The 26,105-nt window shown below is 44.6% G+C and overlaps 1 protein-coding gene across 2 annotated transcripts; it reads right to left on the bottom strand.

The window, feature by feature from the left end:
- Positions 1 to 385: 385 nt before the first annotated feature.
- Axn (protein axin) lies at positions 386 to 24,817 on the bottom strand. Of its 2 annotated transcripts, XM_070674529.1 has the most exons (9): positions 24,476 to 24,816; positions 24,151 to 24,319; positions 5,991 to 6,146; positions 5,001 to 5,805; positions 4,452 to 4,616; positions 3,606 to 4,252; positions 3,084 to 3,397; positions 2,724 to 3,010; positions 386 to 2,642 (listed from the first exon to the last, which is right to left on the bottom strand). In XM_070674529.1, exons 3-9 carry the CDS (start codon positions 6,076 to 6,078, stop codon positions 2,516 to 2,518), a joined length of 2,433 nt encoding a protein of 810 aa, XP_070530630.1. In that variant the 5' UTR covers positions 6,079 to 6,146; positions 24,151 to 24,319; positions 24,476 to 24,816; the 3' UTR covers positions 386 to 2,515. The 2 variants fall into 2 exon arrangements, with proteins under 2 accessions (XP_070530630.1, XP_070530631.1); XM_070674530.1 differs by lacking the exon at positions 4,452 to 4,616 and having other exon boundaries at positions 24,476 to 24,817.
- Between the last annotated feature and the right edge of the window lie 1,288 nt (positions 24,818 to 26,105).

Raw genomic sequence — 26,105 nt, 5'->3', positions numbered from 1 at the left:
TTTAATCATTAGTCTTTACATTAAAATATTATTAAAAATGTTATCTAGTATATTGTAAATAAGATTGATATTCTGCTCGTCAAATTAACCTCAAATTTTTATCACAACAATATATTGTATTAGATTGTAAAACTATACATCGCGTTTAAATAATTTTTTTCATGCAGAGGAATTAAAAGAGAAAGGAAAAATATAAGGTTATAACACGTAAATCTTTATAATACATAAGATCTTTCACAAGACGAGATTTCGTTCGATTCAGTGAAAATTGCGCTGTTATTATTCTCAATATTTTTGATATACAATAATAATTGTTATTAATTAATTAGGTACAGGAACACTTTAACGTTCGCGATTGATAATCAATTACCTTTTAGTCTCGGGATTTATCTTTTTTTTTTTTTTTTTTTCTTTCAATAAACGAACTCTGTTTTTATACATACGTTTTTTTTATAAATCGAAAAACGAAACAATAGATTAGGTACATTTTTTACACTACTTCAATCTTTATTAGAATATACAATCGAACATTTTGACGCGAGACAAGTCCTCGCACAATTTTTCATCCACCGAAAATAAGACTTCAGTCACTCGAACTTCTACGGCTGAAAGAATTAAATAAAATACTATAATCAGTTTCAATGAACGACTTCCTCCTTCGCCCCCAAAAAGCAAAATTCTACGATAAAAGTTACAATTTTGACGGGATTTAACATCTGATGTAATAGGCCTGTTCATTTTCTTTGCATTTCTGAATCAGTGCAATAAGTTGAAATAGGTTTAAATTATCAATACTATTGTACAATAATTAATACATAAATCGCACAGGAATATTAATGGAATTTGTGGAATTTCTTGAAAGATAGTGTAACTTGCGAAATATGAATTCTTTTGTAGAACCGTCACTTACGAATTAATATTGCTGCAATTTTGAACGGGTGAAAGACAATGTACATACAATACAGTTATATCTACTTTTCTTTCATTTCAACTTTGCATCGGTGCACGCCAGTTTCAAAATGTAACGAAAACGAGCTGACCTCGTACTGTTCCTATTAATTGGGCCCCTGTACTCGCAATTTATAAATATCTCTTAATCATTTCTCTTAGATTTATTTCGATCTTACTGCACTAAAAAGGCACATATTTCCGCACCTGATACAAACGTTATTACAATCTAAACGCTAATGATCTGCCTTTCTCATTTGCTTTTTTTTTTTTTTTTTTTAATTTTTTTACCGATGTTTACCGTCTCGATGCCAAACTGCACGTTGTCATGTGATGCAAATATCGTCCCATATGTAGGCTGAAACAAACTTATCTCGCAATACGAATGGATGACTGCGTCGATGACGATAGTGGCACAACGGAAAACAAAAAAGAACATGATTCGCAGTTTCTTTTATCGTATCGCGGATACGTAAAAATATATTACATATATCGTATATATATATATGATAACTTTTCGTATTTACATAAAATATATGTAATATATTTATACGTAATGTATTAGATACTAGTTTGTAATAATTATCCCTTCCTATATAAGTCTAGTGCCTATGCGGACTTTACTAAGGCGATCAACTACGCGGATCTTTGTACAGTCGTGTGGAGAACTATGGGAAGTCTTCGAGAGGAAGAAATTGTTTTAGTCACAATGTATTCGGTGCTTCAACGTGCTGCTGCCCGTTCCCGTCCAATTTATCCCACGAAAACATATCACGCCAGGCGAAATTATAATAAGAATTTCATCTGGCAAAATTCGTACTGACAAAACACATAGCATTGTCATCAAAATCGTTACATACTAATTATGTACAATAAAGCGCCGTCGCGCGAGCTATTCATCACGAAAATTCGTTGACAAATTTCGATTAATAAACGCCATTTTCTCTTTCTCCTGAATAAATGTGTTAATATAAATACGATGAAAACTTAGAAGTGAGAAATTAAAAGAGTACGGCTCTGTAAACTTGATTTTACTCCACTCAAATAGTTCTTTTTGATAATTTAATTTTATTGCTTGGTTTATCCGCGATGGCAGAAAACAGTGAAGTCGACTAGATAAAATGTTCAATTATTATTAAAATAAAAATTTAAATACTTTAGTACGACACTTTCAACACCAAAGAATATTTGAGCCAAGAGAAATAAAAAATAGTTTTGCGCTACATTTGCAATGTAAAAAGTCTAGGATATAATCTTTCAAGAATATTCGATCGAATTTGAAGTGACGTTAGGTGAGGCCGTCCTCTTCTTACTTTTCCACAACATTCACGCACGGAACAATATTGCGCGACTCCGATTTTTCATCTTTTTCATCGATTAAAACTACTTTCTTAGGCAATTATGAGAAAGAGGCCGCGAGACAAGCGTTAATATGTATATATATGTATATATAAACACCGAGCGCGTCGGCTTGCCGAGTGGCGATCTCTTAAATAATATTTATTGCGGCACTTGGTCAGAATACGCGCATTTCGCGCTCGGCTTCATTTTCTTTTTATTCAGTCTATTATTCGAGCGCTTTAACCTGCGCCATCACTTTACCCTCCCATAGTGGCAGAACTTCGGCATCATCCGTTATTTCTTCTTGTATGACTTTTGTGTCTAAGTCTTCGCATTCCGTTTTAAAAAAGTACCTATAATTAAAGTTTTTTTTTAATTAGAAAAATTTTTAGAAATAATTCACGAAAATTTGTCAGTAAGACACGATGCATTACCGATAGTTCCCTTTCTTCGGAAGGTACTCCTTAAACTGCTTCAATGTGACGTTGTGACCAGGAATTTTGGTCCTATAAGGGAACTGCTCGTCACAGAAGCTGAACACAATAGTGGTAAAATCGTCCTGCTTCGGCTTCCGCAAAGTAGACTGATTCGACTGGACGTACGGTTGACTTTGCGATGTGTATTCATAGGTCTGCTTCGAAACGTTGAGGTGTCGTTGCTTACAACTAGCGCGGATCTTTTCTTCTTCTAGCCTTCTACAAGTCTCCTCTAATTGTATAACCTGTAATAATATTGGTAATACATATGTTTAAATTTGTCAAATAAAAAAAGGGAAAAAAAAAGTTTTTACTCACCGTATGAGGTGGTGTTAGAGGAGGCATTCCCGGATCGGCAACGAATGGTTGAGCAGGTACTCCCATGCCCCACGTTTCTCTATTTGGCCTCTCTAAGGATCCGCTACGCGAACCATACTTCTTACCATAGCGACAATGTTTTAAGTCAACTTTTTTATCCACTTCTTTAAATCGAGGCATTAGGCGGACGTCCTTATTTATGGAAGGCTGCACATCGCTAACAACGCTTACCCCGCTATCTGTTAACTCAGTCATTGATTTTTTCGTAGCTGATCGTCTCGTCATATCCGACCTTCGGAATCTTTGGTCGTGGCCTAAAAAAATGAAAAAAAAAAAAAACATTTTACATTTAATTTTACTAGCGATCACAATTTCGTATAAATAACGCGTATTTATGTAACAAATTTAGGCCATAGACCACGTCAATACCGTAGATAGTGAGTCAACTCGTTATTACAAAATATTTAAGTCTCAATTCGAGACTGACTATTTTATCTAAGTATTTTCATCGCTTACATTTACCTTGAACATGCAAGTCCTGCTTGTGGAGGAAGTCAGCGTAATCCGATGGCACAGATTTGGATTTAGGCAGATGCGAGCCTAACGAGCTCATAGAACTGGCTCCGACAAGGTCACTGCCGTCTTGGAAGTCGTGGATATTACCGCTATCCACTGAAAACGTAGAATCCATATCTTTCTCCTTCCTCTGCTTGTAAGGCCGTGGATAATTGTGAGGGGGACGTCTCCTTTCGGGCGAAAGCCTGGGAGACCTTGAAGGTGTCTGATCCGACCAGACACGAGATACATGCTCGTCAAGAATCGCTTGATCACTATCTTCCTCCATGGATAACTTTTCTTTCAACGCATCGTCGAAAGTTTTGGAAGCTCCACAATTTTTTACCACCGGTTCGCTCGGCACATCGTTTTCTTGAAGATACTTCTCTAGCTTTTCGTGAGCTTTCTGCTCTCGCGCCAGAATCTCCAACTTTTGAGTGAGCATCTCCGCGAACTGCTCCGCCGACATTTGTTTAGGAGATGCCATTCGCTGAGTTCGCGGGACAACATGAATCGCCATAGGTTCGCGATTTATATTCGCGGACTCTTTAATTGCCCTACTAGATTGTTTGCTGTATTGCTTCTTGCTCCTCTGTCTATTGCTCGTCCCATCGCTACGGGCAATAAATAAAACACGTACAAATTAATAGTGTATCACAAATGCTTAATGCATATTAACGAATTCTAATACTTCGTAGTGCAGGTTAAACTTTTTTTTTTAATATTAAAGTTGAAAACGTTCTTACATTTTCTATCTCGGGCGCAAAATAAAAAAAATGCTGTATAAAATAAAAATAAGAAAACCAAACTTACATAGAACCATCGTTAAGGGAAACATTGTCCACCTCGGTACGTGCATCACTGCTCAAACTCTGAAGCTCGGAATCCTGTCTGGATACTGGGTTGTAGGAGGAATATTGTGCGTGCAATCTGGATACGTGCATGTGATACGGACTAGTCCCATGTTGCAAGTAAATGCTATAAATGCCACGCAAAATAGCAAAACAAAAACAACTAAATAAAATATAAAATAAAAATATCAAGTTATTCATCAAACAAACAAAAAAAAATTAATTAAATTTTAGCATATCCTGCATGTGAACAAATTATCAAAAACGTTATTTTATGGACAAAACAGCAAATCTATTTTCTGGCGAAGCCAATTGCTTCGAAGAACGACAATAATAAAATGTAAACTTAAAATATAATTCAGATTATGCAAGTTCATCACATCAAGCTTCAAAAGAAAAAAAAAATAAAACGACAGCAATGTTAAGACATTCGCAGGATTGATTTAAAGCGTACTATATAAAAATAACGAATGGTACTTTAGACTCGACAGTTTTATAAAAAGTGCATTACCCGGCGAATGCTTCTTGCCTCGGTCGTAGGTCCATTGCTCTACTCTGTTGGGTGGCCATTAGCATATCTTTGGTCAGTCTCACTTCCCCGGGAGTCCCGCCAGTCGAGTGTGAATTATGCATGTGTCCGTAACTCGTACCGACGTACTCGCTGTCTTCGTGAACGGTGGGCAGTAGACTCGGTCCGCAGAAGATCGACATCTCGCGGCTACCCGAACTCGAGCTCGGGCAACCGCCAGAGTCGGGATTCTGGCAAGATTGAACGTACTGCACGTACACATCAGATTGAAGAAAGTTGGGGTATGTTGTTTCGTTGATTAGCCGCTCGACTTCCAACTGCACGATGTCGAAAACCTTGTAATCGGCGCGGCCTTCTTTGATTCGACGATCCGCTTCCTTCATCACATCCTCCGGTATGCTTAACTGCGACTTGAGAAAAAACCTCCGGTAGATAAGCTTCACCAGTTGCGAGATCTTCTCCGTGTCTTGCTCTTTGAGGCCCTCGCAGGCAAACCAAAAATTGAGCGGATCCAAGTGCCCTTCCTGACTTAGGTACCTCTTGAACAGATCTAGACCCACCGGATCCTCTAGCAGGGAGTGCAGATTTCTCGCCCACCGTGCGTAAGCAGGGGGCGAATTGCTCTCCATGGTAGTGGTTCCGCAACAACCCTCCGGCTCAAAACCCAATGGCGCGGAAACATCGCAACCACTGCCAGAGGTTTGCGATGTTGCAAAAGAAGAGCGTCTTGGTGTCAGAGCGGGACTCTGTGGACGGATCCGGCTAACATAGCTTCCAGTTTCCTCTCCTAAAATATATATAAGTATATAGATGGCTTTATTTTCAATTCCCTTATTTAAAATATATTTAAATATATAAATTTTAATTTCAAGCTATAATTTCTTTTTCCAAAAATTGTAAACTGTCTTATATAATTTTAGTTAATGTGTAGCTTCGTATATAAATTTTTGCCTTAAATATATTTTATGTTACCTGGTACGGGCGGCCTAGGAGAGTTTTCATTGAAGCAACGCGCTTCACTTTGCCGAGATGCGCTCATTCTATCTATTATGGCCTTCATGTGCTATTTTATTATCTAAGCTTAACTTTTGTCCGCAGTGCCTCTTAGTGGACATGATTAGTCCCAACCTAAAACATAAAATAAAACAAATTAATAAATTTTGTAATTAAAAATAACATGCTATAATTTCTTTTTTAAATTTTTACATGTTGCATCCAAGAAATAAAGCTGTCAAGATGTATATATTTTATTTACAGCTAATATATAGAGTTAACTTTTTCAATATGTAGAATTAAACTAAAAATTAAATCATTTATAGCATTTATGCTTCCTAAATATCATTGATTTCAATATAGCCATATTTCTTATGAAAGAGCAAGGCTGGTACGCTTTAACAAAGGAGAGAAATCTGGGATACTGGATCGATCGAGCCCTGGTAGTGAGTCATATCTCCCAATTAAGCAGCTAAGGGAGCATTTTCTGTTGTCAGAAACTTTAAGGGTGGAGCAAAGCGGAGAAACTATAGACCATCTCCTGGCAGGCTGCGCAGAGGGATGCATTTTTGCGTTTACATGTATATATGCACAACCCCTATTGGTCTGTTGCGCAGACCATTGGTATTGATCGACAAAACCTATAACACAATCCATTGAATGTTCTTGGCAGTTTCAAAAATCCATATAGCGAGTTTTGATATCTTCTATTAACTGAAATGGAGCTCTAACACGGTGGAAAAATATTAATAGGTTTATGAGGTAAGGCAATCAGGGGAAAAAAGGGCCATTATGCCTTTGGGGCCTGTTCCTTTGTTATGACAGGGCATTGAAATATGGCTCATATGGGCCATACTCCAGCCCAAACAGCAAATGTGCAACTATCCACTTGGCCAAGAGATATTCCCCTCGTATACATAATTAATTCACAAAAACTGCTTTTGCTGCACTATACAACACATATCACAGTACAAATCACACTGAAAAACTTGAAATAAACCCTATGTGCACATTTCCTACGATGTATTCACAAAAAAAGATCTCATGTATTTACAGAAAAATACACAACACATGTTTGACTTATATCATCAGCTCTAGGACAATATATGACGAAATAATTTTGACATAATGCTATCAATATCATAGGGCTGTTCAGGGGAAAGAAGGTATAGCTCTCGAACGAGCATGGAAACTTGATCCAGACCCACACAAAGGCAGAAATATGAAATGAAAACCTGTCATAGTCAATCATTTCGCTCCACCGCACATTTACCTGAATCAAAGGAGAAGGAAATCAGAGTACATACCATCTTGGTGGTGAGTCTAACACAGATAGCTCTCAAATTTGCTAAGTCCACAATAATCTATTATGATTTTGACAAAAAAATGAGTCGATACGATACTATAAGCACTGCTAAGTCTTTGTTCTATAACAAAGGATAGGGCTAGGATGCTTTCGATGGCTTCGATAGCACTGCTGCAGGCATACTGAACCAAGGCTGCGTCCTGACCAGGACTGAAGCCACGCTGATATAACGATAGGCAGGGTAGGGATAGCGTCTAGGCTCCTTGCGACCTATGTCGATTCCGACTTGCAGCAAAATTCCTTCCTGAAACCCCTTCCTCCCATTGTTCACTGAAGATGAATTAATACTATTTAAAACGCCTATTTTTGAGCTTATCTATCTTCACAAAATTATTTAACATAAAAATATTGCATTAATAATCATGAAATATAGCCTAAAAATGACTATAGAGTATCTCAATTAATTTTATCTCAATTTTAGATTTATATATTGATGCCGTTCAACTGTGCAACAAAAACTATTGGCATTAAAAAGCTTATGTGATTCATCTACGTATAATTTGTTTATACTGCAAATAAATTGTTTTTCTTCGTGTTAATGAGCAAAGAAACAGAATATCAACAAATCTCAGCAAAAAGAGGCCGTATTGGAAACAATCCCACGCTATCTGCTTTCAAGCAAACGCAATAATCAGCAGATTCTTCTATTCGTTTTTCGTTTTTCTTGCTGGTGTACCTTACACGAGCGAGCCGAAGGTGGACTGGTTGAACGCGATATCCCCGGATGAAAGGGAAGGAAAATGTTTGTCAGCAACGGCGGCTAGGTATTAACTTAAGAGGCTTTTCCAGCCGTATCAGTCCCACTGCAGACATCTCGGCATTGTTCGAAACTCTCCCCGGGCTCATTCTCGAAGACGGACGCCGTCGATCCGGTTGGCGAGATCTTCTCCTGGCAGCGGCGAAACGAGCTACGCGACGACACAATCGCCGCCGAGGACGCGCATTACCGAGTCGCATTTCTTCCCTCGTGCCCTTCGCCTCCGCCGAAACAACCGGCGTTCGATCCGTCGAGGGCGTGTCGATATCAGTATCGATCGTGAAGATCCATTCGAAATCGTAACGTACAGCTCGAAACATTTCGAGTTTCATTGTTGCGCCTGAACGGTGCCGCCACCTACCGCGACGGTGACACCAATTCGAGAGAAGGGTGAATCTGTCTTGCCGATCGTTAGGGAGTACGGAAGCACGCACCCTTGTCTCTTCGATCCCGCAGAAACGTGATTTCGTGAGTTTTGATATTCGCACTGGCGGCATTTACCAACAACGCGAAATAAAAAGACGCTGAAAAATGTAAGACTTTCAGAGAAGCACGCGACTGTGCAACGTAATCTCGTATAACTTTGTTCTTTTTTTTTATTTTAATAATTAATAAAAATACTTTGATGAGAATTTTTCTGAATTTTTCATGTATTATATAACTCAACGGGACTGTTAAACGTAAATTTCAGAACTCTTCGAAGATAACTTATTGTATTGTATAACCTTTCAGAAAATTTTTCTATAAATGTTGCAGCTCGTAAAAATTCAGAGAAAAATTCAGAGAACTACTTAATTGTATCATTCTCGACGTTGAGGGTCATTTAATCACGAATAATTAACTTTTATCAGTAATGTGTTGCCGGTCTTCTTATTTATGAAAAGAAAAGACCGCATCGAGAGAGTGATTAGAATTAATTCTAAATCTAAATCTTAAACTTTAACGAAGCTCTCCGCGGAGAAAGAAATTTACGTCGCCGTCTCGATAACGCGCGCGTTCACTTTCTTTTAATTATATGTTAGCGAGCGCGGCGCTACGTCGAATAATTACAACGTCGAACGTCATTAGGCGGGCATAAAATGAGGGGAGAGCGGGCGGTAGGCGCAAGGTGCAAATTAAAATTATTATATTTCGCGCCGCGACGGTTAGACTTTCGCGCGCACGCTAACAAATTGCGAAACGGTTATCTGTACGCTCCGCCACCTCCACTTCCATCGTCGTCCCTCTACTTTATCATTAACGACCTTAACCCTCACGTTTTCAGAACTGGAAACGTATTAAGCCTCTTCCGACCCGGCAGCGATTCCAATCGGCACCCGGCCGCTCAGAATCTCTACCTGAAACTTTATTTTTCCTCCCCCCTTTAATTTATTCGCTGCACTGTAAAGATGAAAAAGCAGCATCTACTTTCGCTAGAGCCGACAACTTTTTATAATTTTTTCTTTTTTTTTATCTTACGTTTTATTTCATTATCAGTTTCAGAAAACGCCGAATGGAAGGTTTGCTTTACAATTTTTTTTTTTTTTATAAACACTGTTTTGTATTCTTGATACTTTTTTTTGCGTGTAGCATTGTCGAGAGGATTTAAGATACTCGGTTTGCTGGCGAGTTCTTCAATAAGATCGCGATTGGTCCAGCATGAAATCGCGTCCGCTTCGACGTGTCGTTGGGCTCCGCGGATTTCGGGGAAAACGGAATATCGCGGGGGCACCGAAAGGGACACGTATTCGACGAGATATTAAGATCTGCCGAGGCGTGCGATATGGTTGTCGCCGTGTGTCGCGAGGAATCCGCGCGAGAAATTCCCCGAGTAAAAGATATTCCTTTCTCGCCCCTATGCGCAGAATGATATTAAAATTTACGCTCCCGTAACTCTGGATGCCGGATCACAAAGAAAAATCGAGCGAATACTAAAGAAATCGTGATGCAGTCGATAATCTCGAGAGCTTTGCATATCGTTCACTGGTATTCACTTTAAGAAACAGTTATCACCGCGACATGTTCCGGGAATGATAAAAGCCCGGCCTTTATCAAATCGCGATATTACCAACGAGAGTATAAAATGAATATGAAATTGCCACGTGACCGATAAAACGCAGAAGTCAAGTATCAAAATCGTAATTCGAATAAAAGATCTATGATCAAAAATAAATTGAAATTATCAATTTTTATCTCGCTCGCGTGCAGCATTAAAAAGTTCATAAAAATAAATCACCTAAATTAAAAATAAAATAAAAATAAAATCCCTTCTATAAAAATCTTAAAACAATGAAAGCTACGCTCAACAAAAATCCAGAAGCAAAGATTCTGCATCTGATAAATTTAACTTCGCAATAATTCCAGTATGCATCATAAAAAAAGAATATTACATTAAATATTATATTTATATTGTGTAATATAAATATTGCATTAGACGATAACAAAGCCGCATTCGAAAGATAAAGCACATATCGTGCGTTCAATTGGACTTGATACGCGATAGAGAGCTCCTCAAGCGAAACGGGGAAGGAAGAGAGAGACGGGAAAATGTCGAAAGCCCTTCGGCCCTTTTCTACCGTGCGAGATGTCGCACAGCGGCGGGATTGTGTGGAATGCGCTTTGAAATCGTCGTCTCGCGGAGGACCATCGAAATGATTTGCTCATTCGAAGCCACTCGAGGGATGATAATTTGCGGTTGCTTCTCCACGGATTTTCCCTACATTCGAACAATTGGTTTTCCACTTCTCATTGCCGCGCGAATAGCGACGTTCTTTTGTCTCATTCAAACTGATATCGCTATAAAGAACCGAGGCCACTAAAATCTCACACGTTGAACGGTTGATTCGTCGTAACGAAAAGGAAACTCGAATGATACTCTGGTAAAATTCCGGTAAAATTCTGAGCCGAGTGCTAATTGTGAAATTAGAGGGCGAGTTTGTGAGAATGAAAAGCAAAGGCTGCATGGAAGGAATTAGAAACCGAGAACGATTACGAGCGGCCGCCGGCCGGTCGCCCCGATTCTCGCGGGGTCCGTTTATCGGCGCGAGCGATTAAGATTCTTTCAAAAAACGAGAGACGCGAACGGGGGCGGAAGGGAGGCGAAGAACGGGCGAGCGAGAAAAGAAAGGCACCAGCGGACGGAGAGGAATCTTAAAGGCCATCCGGCGATACACCTCTCTATGCAGCCGCTGACACGCCGGCTTTTTGTGCGTCGCGATTGAACGAATCCCTTAGGAAACCGCGACTTTCCGCTCCCGCCACCAACGCTAATATGCACCTCGATAATTATTCGACGAAAGTAAGAATTAAATTTAAGTATTTATTTTAATTGAAAAACGAAATCAATACAAATTTTCGTAACGTTCGTGCAATTATTATTATAATTATTCTGTTCTAAATTTTTTTTTTGCTGACATTACTTGTTAACATAGATTGATAATTAACTAAATTAAAATTAAGATAAACCCAGTGGTTTCTATAATTTTTAATTATGAATATTATCGCAACGGTACGCGATGAATATAAAATCTTTAGCGCAACTAGAATTTGAAATACTGTTCAAGTTGAACGGGGATGATTCGGAACGAAAGAAAGAGAGAGAGAGAGAGAGAAGGATTCAGAGAGCAGAAAAGAAAGCACGAGCGAGAAAAGAGAAACGGAGAGAGACCTATAGGTAAGTTGGGTTCTCGGCGCAGGTACGGCGGTGCTTTTGGAAGAAAAGGAGAAAAGCGGAGAAAAAGAGATCGAAGCGGGAGGCAATGCCGTACCGTGATTCCATCGCGTTTCCCGGATACACTCGCGGTTGCTCTCAAAATCGTCAAAAATAGATCCATAAAAATTAATTCTAATTCGCGCGCACATAATTCCCAAAAAGATAAGAAGCATAATTATAACGTACAACGTGACTAGAACGGTACAGAAAATAAATTAATTATTACCAACGTTAATTTTTTTTTTCTTTTAATTTAAAGACCATTAATTAAGAGTTTTGCAAACCTATTTCACAATTAAACAGCGACTTGGCCAAATTATTCTTATCTAATTTTAATAATTAATTAAACTGTTTGACTTGCCGAGATAGCGTTTCGAGCGGTGCTCTGATCCATCTCGCGGGAGTACAGCCCTGTGGAGGGAAGACGGGAGGACAGAGACGGTGGAGAAGCGCGAGAGCGAGGTAAGAGAAAGGCGGAGAAAAGAAACGGATATAAAAAGAGAGACGGAAGACGTAGGCCTCGGCCAGCGGCTGGCGACTGGCGGCGGCACCGCTTGATGTACGCCGGGTCCGTAATTACAGGTTTTCGGAACGCCTCGCTCGCTCGCTCGCTCGCTCGGCGAGCCGCTCGAGAGTTCTCCGGGGCCCTTCCTTCGTCGCGCCGCGCGGTCTAACGGGTGTCCCGAGCGCGTAATCGGGGGTCCGACAGCCTCGCGTAGCGCCAAACGGTCCATCGACGAAACCGGCGAGTGCCGGTTGATGAAAGCGTCTCTCTCTCTCTCCCTCTCTTTTCCTTTTTCCCCTTTTCTCGCCTCCGAGGCATTTGAAATTCTAATTATAGAGCGGCGCTTTTGCCGCGCGAGATGAAAAACGGAGACGTAAACTTGGGATTTTTTTCCCGCCGGTGAAGGTATCGCTTGATAACCGTAATATGCAATAACCGCGATGCGCGCGTACGGCGGAGTCCTCGGTAATCTCGGCGCATCCGATTTCGCCACGCCGCATATTTATATCGCGAGTAGGCTCGGAATCGGTGCTTGTCAAGATCGAAATCGTACGACGAGATGCTTTCCGTAACGGCGAGAAAAACGTTCGAGAGAGGTCACAAGTGAGCGACGTCCCGGGACGATGTTTTCCAGGAAGAACCGTCCGCGCAGCCAGGTAAACGGCCGCCCCGCTTTCAGAGCGAGATACCGATCTCCGATGAGCCGAAAAAATCCAACTCATCGCGGTGCCCTGTTTCGACAGCGAAACGATATTCATCTTCGCGTACTCGTACCGCTCGGTTTCGAGTTAAAATTGAAAGCAGCAACCCGATTTTCAAGGAGCGCACGTTCTTTTCCTTCTCGTCTGCCTACGCCCCAAAAAATTTGTGCTCTGCTTACGTCTACGCTAATTCCTCGATGCTTCACGGACCACCCTGTAGGGGTGGTGCCATCGAACCCTCCGCCGATCAATTTGAATCCGTACAAATGCCGACGAGAAAACCAATCGACCGACCGCCATTAGCCCATATACGGCTCGAGCGATGGAAACTGCCGTCGCGGCGCGCTTAAGGGGTGTCAAATAATTATGCGGGTGGTTTATCACAGGGGGAGAAGGGCACGTGAAGGGATAAGGGCGCGGCGCGATTCCCTTACAGCCCTGGGCGACGCAAGGCTTCTCAAACGAGGAAAGCATACACACGGCTCCCATTCAGCTAACCCTTTCAGCTAACCCTCTCCGCACCTCCGGCCCTCTCCGCGCGATTCTTTCCCTCTTCTCCCCTTTCTTCTTTTCTTCTCCTCTGGTTCTCTATCCCGGCGGTGTTCCGTCCGCGAGGATCCCCTTCGGCCTCTCGTCTTTGCGGAGAGGCAGCGTCGGCGAAATCTCTTTCGCGCGCCCGAGAGAGCCGGCGACATGTCCAAGATCTCTTTTCCCCCTGCTCCGCTTTCCTCCTTTCTTGCGGCCCCCCCTTTTCGGAGCACGCACACCCGGGCCTCCCTTTTTTTTTTTTTTATTTTATTTCTTTTAGATAAGACCACGAATGTTTCGGGACTCGTTTTCCTGCAAAGATTAGCCGGCGGGGTCCTTTTCGATCTCTCGCGCGTATCTGTTCGGGAGCCTTGATAATCAATCGCCAAATTAAACGAGAGTAGACGGTATCGTCGTTCCCAGCTGATATTAGCATTCTATTTTCTCGTGGCGCTTGTTACGATCGGGTTAGCCACGAATCGCTAGGTGATTAGGTACTAATTACGTCGCCCAATGAACCGTGATTAATCTCGGTCGCTTTACGTAATAGTGACGCGGCTGATTATCAATTAATAACCTCATATCCGTGATATGTATATCGCAGACGATTGCCAGCGAGTCCGCGACCTCGCTCAGCGAGAATTCGAATTCGATCTGTTAAACCGGAGGCGAAGGAGAGACGGACACTCGGCGAGTTTCGTGTTTTCTCTTTTTACGCGCGGATGGAAGTGAAGGGTGAAAGGGGGCCCTTCTCGATACCGATCTGAGAACATGTTCGTTCGAGATACGGCTGGCGAAGGGGAGAAGTCACGGCGGAAAGACAAGGCGGAAGCGATCAAAGGCGTGTCACCGTTATCATCGGATGACTTCACGCATCACCTCCGCGGCGTGGCACTACTCGAGCTGCAAATCTCTCAAAGGGACTTCTGAAGGGCCGCTCGCACCAGGTGGCGGCGCTGGGAAGGACGACGTTGCGGCGCGGCATCCACCAAAGCCGGTTCCTCTTCCCTCGGCAAACACAACTACCTGACCTGACCTATCTCGAGTTTTTCCAAATATCCAGCGCTGTCCGTCTCGGGTAGCGTCATTACCGGCGGCGGACATTTAAAGGATGACAAAGAGATTTAATGACTTACCGAGCTTACGGTAATTTAAAAGAAGACATGCCTATCTATTCCTCGATGTTCGTCGGAGAGAGGAACGGTGCCGCTTGATACGAATACTTGGAAAACGCCCAAATATTTTATACAATCACGGTATTCATTGTCCACGCTAATGTAGGCAGAAAAAGGGACGGACGAGATGACAATGGTAAAAGAACTTTGACAGAAGACTTTCAACGGAAAAAAAAATTTCGCGTTGCACTTCCTCGAACGAAATAATGTTTAGAATCGTTTACGTGGAATTTTAAGCACGTGTCGCTTCAATGTGAAATCCTTCTGCGGGAAAGGACGGCAAATCTTTCTCGAAACGGTTTGCGAACTTCCAATTGTGTTTGTTGCGACATTCGGATCTGGCGGATAGTATATCGCGAGAGATAACGGTGAGAATTCGCCGAACGGAAGTGGCCCCTCCTGTCTCCTTTGATAGGTGTCGCGATTAACGATCCGTTTGGCGCGCCGTAATTAATAGTCTCCTGTATAATTCGCCACAATTAATGCCCCAAGTCTACGCCAGTTCAAGGATCAGACGCGTTCGTCATTATCGTCGCCAGGTTGTGCGTGGCCGATGCTATCGCTCGTGACATGTCTCGTCTACCTGCCCTTTTTGAACCGGCATCCGTCCGATAGCATCGGCATCGTTCGCCACGCACAAAGTTATCGCGGAACGGCGGACGTTTCGTCTCGCAAAATCATCAACACCGAAGTGCTTTCTCTCGAATTGAAATTCCTTCGACTCTACCTTTTCTTTTTTTTTCACCGACTTTACGAATGTTGTCGTAACAAAGAAATAGATTTTCCTGAGAAATTCCAGTCAAATTATTCACAAGTCTTAAATCCGAACTTTCCTTGGACGCGCGCTTCCGCGAAATTACTTTCGTTCTCGATTCGATTCTCCGATCCGGAAGATTTCCCTTTTTTCCCCCAGATTTACTCGTCCGATAAAAAAAAAAAAGAAAGTGATTGGGAAATGACGCGGCAATCATTCGTCGATAGAGTATCACGGAGTGCGAGATCGTGTTCGGGTGATTGCAGCATCACTCGCGCGGAGATTTTTCAGACGGAGGCATCGAAGTCTCCTATCGTCGAACGCGCGTTCTCTCTCCTCGCCTCGTCACGGATCAATCGATCACCGAGCTGATTTTACTTCCGCATTGAGATTACAGTCGGTTCCCATCAATAAAAATAATTTCACGACAACCCGCGTCATCGTCGTTATCTAAATCTTGACGGATAAGCCGAGAATTTAATTTTTTCCACAATATTATAATTTACCTGGATCCTTAAATTCCTTATTTTCGTCAGTAAGAGCTAACGGACGATGCTCGAGCAATTAACTTTTCCTTCGGCAACTTTTCTTCTATTCTTGGCTTTTTTTTTTTTTTTAAGTTTCACAGTTGCTTCTAATATTTCAAATCATTCGGAATCATTTATTATCCGCAAAGTATTTACACACTGCACATTTTTGTGAAAAACGATATATATTTCGAGTAGAACGTCACTTTGAAGTACCAAACTATCACGTTTCTCGGAGAATGGACTTGCGGAATTACTCCGGAGGGAAGAGTCGAAGACTTCGCCGACGAACGGAGGGACGACGAAGGACCGTAGGGACTTGCGTCCCATGCAACGTACACGGTGAGACTGAAACTACAGTGACCGCAGGAGCCAAGGAAAAGAGCGAACATTATCTCCGTCTCTCCCTCTCACTCGGTTCCTCACGGCATGCCTCTCTTTTTATTCTTCATCGTGCTGCAACCCCCCACTTGTTCCTCTCCTTCACCTTCCCTCGCGAGCTCGCCGATCTCCACTCGTTCTCCTTCTATCGGGGGGGAAAAGGGGGAGAACGAAAGGGGGGAGGAGAGGGAGAAGAGGGATCTCTCGGTGGACGAAGCCGCGGAACAAAAAAGTGATAGGGTCCAGGTACAAGGGCGAATTCTTAGGAAGATCTTTAAACGCAAACTCGTATTTTTCAGCGATATTTACTGGAACCGCTTTTATGATCGAGAGGAACAATGATCTCTGTCGAATTATCGATTACCGTTATCAGTTCGCTATCATCTAGCCTAGGTATCTACTGGTTAAACCGTAACCGATCGGTTAACGATAATTTATAAAAATAATGATTACTGATAATTAGGTAATTTCTTTAAAGTTTTGTTTTTTTATTAATATTTAATGCCACGAAAAAAAAACCTTGGAATAGTCATTCTATCGATGCGTTAATTCAATTTTTTTTTTACTAGAAAATCAAAGTATTTACTTATAGAAAAAAAAATATATATATATTTATATATAAAGGATTAAATGTGGAGATATAGCGACGCGATAATAAAGCGACAAATTCGCATGACAGCCAGGAGGAGGACAAAGAAAACACACGAAAGACTGGCGGAACTGAAGAACGAAGGAGGGCCGGGAGGGGAGAGCGGAAAAGTGAGGAAACGTGAGGGGAAGAAAGTCGGCGACTTGAAAGGTGTCAGCGGTTTGACCGGGCCGACGGTGGATCGTCAACGAAAGAAGCCGGATGACACTCGATCTCGAAAGATAATGATATATATACGAGGTGTCCCAACAAAAAAAAAAAAAAAAAAAAAAAAAGAGAGAGAGAGAAAGATTTATGTCGGTGCGCTCTAAATTTCTCTTTGCGACGAAAAGTCAAGCCCTGCACTCGATTCTCTCTTTCGTCTCCTTTCGTTTTTATCACCTTACCGATTTCGCTCTTACAAAATAATCTCGGCATAAAAAAAGAAAACAACGATATTATATGTATATCGAATAGATCGTGATAATCTGTCCAGTTTGGAGATGCTTCAGAGTTTTATCTTTTAATTTCGACTTCGAACAGAACATTGATTCGTATCGAGTTAATTACCGGTGTCAAGCTTAAGGAGGTATGATCGATTATTTGCGGGAATAAATCACGGAAGAGATGTCTCTATCTTTCTACATTAAGAATACCAACAAAGAACATAAAGATTAAATTCAATTTTAATACTTTTTAGAACGTTAAAATAATAAGCCATTAACTGCCAATTTTTCTGTATAATTTTTTACTATCGACGCATGTATTCTGAATCTTCGATCGTACCTTCTTAAATCGACGCATCGAATGCATTTGAAATGCGATTTGGCATCTCTCAGCGGCGGCAGCTGAGTATCCCGACAATCTTATCGACTTCGGTAAATACCGATTTAAAGAGATTGTCAGGTACACGGCCGGCCCCGTTACGAAATTCTCTTAGAACGGAACGCCGCAAGACGCGACTAACTCCACCTGTCCCAGACCAAATCTGTCTTTCGCATGTTCCAAGTAATTACGGTTTCGTTCTACAACGTTATGTAGAAGAGATAATGTTATTTTACAGAAGTAAAAAGTCTCAGGGAGGTTCCCAATTAAAAAAACGCGATGTAGAGATATAATTGTTGCACGATTGTCGTCGCTTCTACGCGATGCCGATCGATTCCTGTTTCTCTCTTGTTTCGCGAAAATAAACGTCGGATTGGTTTTTATTATTTTGTACATTTTTTTATTCCTATTATTTTCCCACGTGTAATATACTTTCCCCGAAATTTAATGTAAGTACTTCTCGGCCACGTACGTACGGTGCTTCGCTACCATGACGCGCGCGCTCCGTAACGTTGTAGGAAGATTTCATGTGAAAACAACCGTTACAAAAAAGAAAAAAAAAAGAAAAAAAAAAGAAAAAGAAAAAAAAAAAGAGAGATAGATTTTATTGTAAATTTTATTCGTACTGTTCAGTTTTTTAATTGAGAAAAAATTCATACTCGTGGAGCGAGATAATTTTCAAAATTCGACAATTTACTCGCGCGGTCAATTTCCAAGTACACTACCGGTCGCGAAAAGGGCTGGCATTTTAATTTCGCAGGATCCACGAGAAGTTCCGCGCGCCCGGCAATTAATGGAAATTAAACTATCGGCGATAATAATGGAATCGCGCCTGCGACGGCGGCCTCCTACTTGCGGGGCAAAAGAAGAAGATAGAAGCCAAAGGACGAGACCGACGAGAGAGAACCGGTGCCGCGGTTCGATGTTGTCGTCGAGGAGAAGAGAAAGATGACGAGAGAGAGAGAGAGAGAGAGAGAGAGAGAGAGAGAGAGAGAGAGAGAGAGAGAGAGAGCGCATTCACGAGCAAAAGTGAGAAACTGAAAGCGTGTTTGTCGGAGCTCGGGCGCGACCGGGAAGGGAAAGGAGAAGGCGCGACGACGACGAGGACGACGGCGATGAGAAAAGGAGAGAATCGAGCAGATGGTAGGAGAGAGAAAGTCGCGGCGCGACGAAGAGAGAGAGACGGAGCGCGATCCGTTTGATCTCGCCGCCGCACGCGATCCCACACACGCGCTCCTCCGACGATCCCCTCGCGCCCCCGCCGCAAGATGTGGATTCGCATGAATGCACTAACACATCACGCGATTTAAAACCTCTGCGTCTCCGTCTCTCTTCTTCAGCCCTCCCCGCGCGCGTCAGCTTCATCGTGATCCAACGTTCTCTTCGCCACTGCCAATCGACTCCGGACGCCGGTGCGGCGCTCCCGCTCTCCTCTCTCTCTATCTATCTCTCTCGCTTTTTCTCTTTTTCTCTCGCCCTCTCCTCGATCTTCGGCCCCGTTCTCTCTATCTTTCTCTCTCATATTGGGCCCTGTTCCCTCTCGCGATGCGGCGGACACGCGTAATAAACACCGTGCAAAGCAACCCGGCGCTGAGTCGCCTATAATTTCTCACGGAAAATTATATGTTAATGCGCCCTTAATGGCGTCGTTCGTTAACGGGATCGCCATCGTGGTCGGGGGAGCCCGGGGGACAGGGGAGCACCGCGCGACTCGCTCGAGCGATTCACCCTTTTCTCCCTTCTGTGTCAAAGAGACGATATGCGGGTTAAGTCCGCATTTCTGAATTCTCCGCGAAAACGCGCGGCAGGAAGGTCAACTCACGTTTGTTCCTTTTTCGACCAATTCGACGATTAAACTCCGACCAGCTGTAACACTCGCGTCGCGCAGCGGGATTAAACGAACGATCGTCGTAAGGGATCGTTACAAAACCGTGGGCTTAAGAACTCGCCGGAGAACCGAGAACCGAGAACCGTAGAACGGCATCGCGGGATTACGGCGTAGAATCTTCCGCCGGGCTTTACGAGCGTTTTCTTTTACGGCGAATGAAAAATGCACAGCTCTCTTGCCGAGTTTCGCTCGTTTGATCGATCTCGACCGGAAGATTTGCGGAAAGAAAAGGGCGCGGGGACGGTGAAACCCGCCGAAACTTTTACATGGGATTAAGCGGGACGAGTTTTACCTCTCGCCGACATTAAAAGATTCAGTCGGCCGGATAAGAGGCAATAGTCTCCGCAGACTGTCGCTTCCGGTACCGCGGCTGAATTATTTACGTACCGTGCCTCGCATTTTATCGCCGAGAAACGGGCAACGGAGCTCGGCCGCGAACGCAATCGAACCGTAGATTTATAACCGATAATATTTCTGCCAATCGTATGCCGCTCCTCGATCGAGCGACACGTCACCTCCGTCACCCCGCAACGAGAGACGTCCAGAGGCTGCAAATAATTGTATCGCAATCATTATGCATGATCTCGTGAAGGAGCTCGTGAACGAAAAGACGGGAACGACTTCGGCGAAGCAGTTTTCCGGCCGTGTGGACGCGAAAAGGCTTCCAGGAGACGGGCAATTTGTTTTTCTCCAAAATCAGCGGGACTGCCGTGGCCGGACAAAAGGGCCATACGCCATTTCTGGCCGGAACGAATTAGTCGGTCGGCCGCCGACGTCGAGATATCCTTTCAGGGGCCGCAGGACGCCCCGCGTTTCATTGTGCCCTTTATCGGGTGTCCCCTCGTCGACGCGGCATTTTCGGAGAGCGTTGGAGGGACAGGGCGACTCGCAGCGAGGGCACTCGAGTAAGAGCGCACTTCGAATTCGCCGGACGATTAGCGTCACCCGTCGGGTTGGCTTTGCGATAGACATGCGAATCAAAGCGGCGATGAAGCGACGCGCCGAGGATCTCGAGTGCCGAGAGAAGCGGAGGAGGCAAGAGAGAAAGAGACCGAGATGAAACGGACAAACAGCGGAAAACAACAGAGACCTGAACCAATTACGCGGCGGCAATTACACCCGCAAACGAGCCAGATAATATTACCTCGTTTCCCCTCACGTGGGATATCCGTACTTATAGTTTACGCTAAAGGCGATGCGTCCCGCGACTAGCCGGTGTCATCGAAATGATTAAAAACGTATAAAAAAAAAAAAAAACACTCTTAAAGGCGTAATAGACGCCTTGCCATTTATACCTCTCTTAGAACGAATAGATTTCGAAACCGCCTTTTGGGCCGCATCCCCTTTATCGCTTCGAAGAGAAAACACGGACAAATCTCGCGAGTGAGTGGATTAAAAGGGAACGGCGGTAGATACTCTCTCACAGGGGCCGAGGAGCCGCGACACTTTAAAGGGGCTTTCCTTCCACCCGCGGCGCGATTTCAGTGAGAAAATATTGCCTATAGACGGCGGCGGCGCCGAGTGTATGCACGGCGTAAGTCACTTTCTTTGGCGGGCGGGCGCGTTTGCGGCAAACAAGAAACGGACTCGAGAAAAGTGGAGAGAAAGAACGTAGGCGACACCGCGGGTAAAGAGAAAGGTTAAGAGTGGCGCGCGCGGAAGAAGGGGGGGGGGAAGGGAAAAACGCCAAAGCTTTGTGATGTCAAAGAGCGTCGTTTTAGCGGGACTCCCGCCGGAGAGTCTTTGATATCGGAATGGGGAGGAGTTGCCCCGCCGCTTTGCCGATGTCGGTCGCTTTTTATCCCGGCGAGGAACCACGTGGTATCAAACGCGACGGCACGACTTGGGAGGCGGGGGAGGAAGACGAGGTGAACCCCGGCAGCTACTTTGTCGACGCTTCGCCGGTGTCGTGCTTCGGGGGATTCCCGTGTCCCGTACTTCGCCGTGCGTGCCACTCTTCGTCTCTCTTTCTCCATTTTCCCCCCTTTTGCCTTCACGGAGGGTGGCCACGCGTCTCCGCGTAATCCCTGAGCCACGGCGAATTTCCCCGTGTTATCTATCACGGCCTGCTAACGCGAAGAGTGAATAAAGACGAGGGAAAGGTCAAGGAAAAGCTAAACAGCGATCTCCGCGGCTTCACAAAGCCGGACACACCCGCGCGTGCCGCGAATTCTCGGGGGGGGGTTTCCAATTTCGAGCGAACTTTGATCTGTTCTTTGAAAGCGCCGCGATCTTCCGAGATCTAGTTTTCAGATTTGCCACCCGGTGATCTCGACAGGTGAGTCCGTTTTACTTTCGCGCGGTGGCTGCCGAGATTCGCGGCTTGATGCTGAACCGCCGGTTGCGTGTCCCGCGTTTCGGACGTTAATAGGTGTTAATAGATAGACACGGGCAGTCCGTCGAGGGTGCCGCTCGCATACGTAGTTCGGTGAAGCGGACAGAAGCCTCGGCATGGTAATGGTGGTGGTGATAGCCGGGGGAGACGGCGACGGGGGCAAAGTGGAGCTCGGCAGCCGGGCGCTTTGATGTAGACACGCTCCGCGACTCCTTCACGCCAATAAACCAACGGTTAGGTTAAGCCGTCTCTTTAGGCCGTAATATCATTATCCTTGCCTTGTGCCCTCGGCGCGGCACGACGTCCCGACGTCAACGTCGACGTTGCTTTTGTCGCGCCGCGGCTTTCTTCGCGCGAACGCCGGCGCGCTTCCGGAAATACGGACGCGCGGGCTCCGTTAGGAGAGAACAACGGCGCGACGAGTGCCTTTGGAGATTTGTATAAGCTGGGCGACTATGGCGGAGTCGGCGCGGATCAAAGCGCCAGATGAAAACGCTCGTGTCTCGAAATGTCAATGGGATGTTGAATATCCGAAGGCTCTCGCTTTCTCTCTCTGTCCCGAGTGCGCCAACGCGCAATCAGACAATTCAAGGATCTTTTTTTTTTTTTTTTATTTGGACGGCCGGCGGCCGTAAAAGAGACTTTAAACCTCGTGTCCAGTATTTACCGCTAATTTTTTTTTACTCGCCGGAGTGTCGTTCGAAAATCTGTCTCCGTCATTCGAATTGATCAGTATCGCGGTGTCCGCTAATCGCTCGTCTGTCTCGTTTCGCATCCAGACGAGTCCTCCGTGTCCGAACGGATTTTTGGTTACGAGACGATTATTTTTTCCGCGGGAACACCCGGTATACCGGGCGCGAGTAGGAGGCCGCCGACGGCGCGGCGAGGCGCGGGCCGAAGAAAAAGCGCGCCGCGACCGGTCGAAACGAAAGCACCGACCGCAGAAAACCACCGCGGCACGAGAAAACGCACGGGCTGCACTCGCCGATACGCGTCCGTACGCACACGCACGCGCCCCGCCGCGTGCGTGTGCGCTCGCCGAGCGTCTACCTTTAACGAGCCGGAGTTTTCGAAGGGAACGGCGTTTTTACCCTCGCGGCGACAATAACGACGGGCCGACAGTCGTCCAGCTCGATTTAAAAAGCTCCCTGATTGCATTAGACGCCGTAATACTTTGCTCGCTGCGTTAATTCGAGCCGTCGGAGCGTCCTCGATCGACAGCTTCGTTAGCCGAAAAAAGAAAAAAGAAAAAAAAAAAAAAAAAAAAAAGAGCGATAAAACAGAATGCGCTCGACAACCAGTCGCTTTATATAACTTGCAGAAAATAAGCGGTCTTGAAAAAATGTTTCTCGTTCGTAGAACTGAATCCGTTATGGCTATTAAAAAATCATTATTACTTCCGGGAAAAAATCTCCCAAACGTGTGTCTGGAGCTGTTCGATTCCTCTGCCTGAGAAAAGTGCAGGAAGTCACGCGGGAAGCCAGCTGGCAAGGTTGAGGAAAAGTAAAGAGGAGGCGAGGAGAGAAGGAGAACGGAGGGGAAGAAAAAGGGCAGTCCAGTTTGAATGGCTGCGAGAAATTTGCACCACAATGAATCCCAGGGTGGGAGTGCAGATGATATCCTACAGGGCCGCTCAAAGACGCGCGTAAACAAGCTTAGACCCCGCGGCCGGAAAGTGCGTAAAGAGCGACGTTGTTTCTTCTCCTCTCGGAATACGATCTCCGAGGGCCACCGGAACCAAATTCCCGTCGTGAGCGGCGAGGGTCCTCGCGGTATACGAAACATCAGACGGAATCTCTTTCGGAAGGAATAGACGTGCTCTCGGGGGTCCTCTCGCTTTTTAACGCGGCGAGGTCAGGGTCAGGTATCGCATCGAGAGAGAAATTGCGGGCGGATAGTTAAATCGGGGGCATGAGGGAGGGCAAAAGGGGAAGAGCGGTGAACGAGAAAACCAAAAAGCGAGGAACAACGCAGAGAAACGCGAGATCGAGAGAAAGAGAAGAGAGAGACAGAGAGAAGAGAAAGAAAGGAAGAAAGAAGACAGAAACGTGGACGAAAGCAAAGGAGCAATGACTCACTCTGTATATCCGTCGGTGCTCGTGTTTACTGACGACGTCGGGGGGATGACGATGACGACGACGACGGTGCGGCGGCCGCTTCTCGGTGATGGTTCAGAGACGACTGGTGGTGTGCCTCCATGCTCTCGCGGAAGTGTCAACTCTCGTACACGCGGCGACTCGCCGTGAGCTGCAACACGAACGCAATGTTTCTTTTCCGTTCTTATTCAGAGAGCCTCTTTCTCTCGCGCACACACACATACATACGTACACACACATCCCTCTGTCTCTTTTTATCCATCTCTCTCGTTCCAGCTTTTATTTTTACGCATTCCAATATATTTACCTATGTACGCGTCTCTCTTCCCTTTGCTGGGCACAGACAGACGATCCACCGTGTTCTGCTCGGCGCTTCTTCGACAGGCGCACACCACACAACCACACCATCAGCCACACCAACGAGCACTCGCGCATTCACGCGCGACGATTCGCGGCACACACTCGACGGCGCGGACGACGTGCCGCCGCTGTCCCGCGAGGACGGAAAAACGCACGGAAAACCGACGACGGCGACCCGCACGCACGGGCAAGGGGAAGAAAGGGAGACACGCACGGGGACGCGGATCTAAGGACGGCACGGCGGCACCACGTAACTTCGCAGGCACATCTCGGCGGTCGTCGCCATCGGTCGCTGGCTGCTGCACCACGAGAGTGCGAAGCTTGCTCGCGAGCACGACCTGGCGGCGCCGTGGCGAACTCGCTCGCGCGCGTCGCGGTCTCGGCCAACCAAAACGCGCCCGCGCGGCTCCGAGAAGTCCGCCGCCAGTCGCCACGACGATCTCGCGGTGATAATGAATTAATGAATTTTATTAAGCGACGCACATCGTCAGTGGTACAAAGCCGTTTGTGACGAGCCGCATGAATGACGGCACGTTATTAGTCTTTAGGGTTAAAGATCAGAGATGTACTCGTAAGAGTGTGTCGATGCTGTCAACAAGAAACATGGAAATACCCAAGTTTTTAGAAATTTTTAAATAGATTTTTAAGAATAAAAAAAAAATTTATTACGCGGCGTAAATTTCTTTTAGAAATAAATAAAAGACGTGTTTTTATGTCAGAAAGTTTAAAAATAATTTGCAGTTGCGGGAGGAAAAAGGAAGAGTTGTTAGTTCGCAGTGTAATTATATTGCGTTATACCGATTGCAAACGCGGAAATTTAAGAGTTACAGCTGTATACTTGAACGCAGCTTAATTGTAGCTTGGCAATCTATTTAGCGATGTGTGAAATTGATGCTAAGCGGATTTTAATTGAAATATATTATCAAATCGCATAATATTGGGCTAAGAGTTCCTTCCGATCAATAATCAAATCTACATTTCATATCTCCATCTTTCACGCATTCGCTCACACACGCACCCACACCCACACTCACACCTGTAGCCATACTTTTTCCTCACGCCTGCTGAATGCATTCCATATCCATCTCGCCGTACATTTACATATCATATCCATTACTCACATTATAATTATCCACCAATTGCATTTCTTTGTTTAATTTTCTTACATTCGCCATGTAGTTAGACTCTCGCCATTACAAAAAAAAAAAAAAAAAAAAAAAAACTAGAGCATGCCTATTACATTTATTCAGTATTATTTCTCCTACGACTTCCTTGTTCTTACGCCTTACGTCATTCCTGGACCTTCGTTTTCGTCGCTTTTGCGTTTTCTCTTTTATTTCATTTTTCCTGTCACCCTATTCATTCTCTCTCTTCTTCTGCTCCTCTTTCTTTCCCACATCACCCTCTCCCCATGCGTGCATCCATGTTACTCTCAAAAGTAAAAATAATAAGAGAGAAAGCAATCGCACCACAAAAACACAGCAGCCCGACTTTAAGAATTTCATGGATACGTAGAGAACGTATTACTTGTGCAACGCTGTCAGCTAATTGTTAGCGTAATCAGGTTAATATAATTC

The sequence above is a fragment of the Cardiocondyla obscurior genome, linkage group LG02 (assembly GCF_019399895.1).
Source record: "Cardiocondyla obscurior isolate alpha-2009 linkage group LG02, Cobs3.1, whole genome shotgun sequence".
Lineage (NCBI taxonomy): Eukaryota > Metazoa > Arthropoda > Insecta > Hymenoptera > Formicidae > Cardiocondyla > Cardiocondyla obscurior.
Note: the sequence above shows the minus strand (reverse complement) of the source record. Positions and strands in the feature narration are given on the sequence as shown.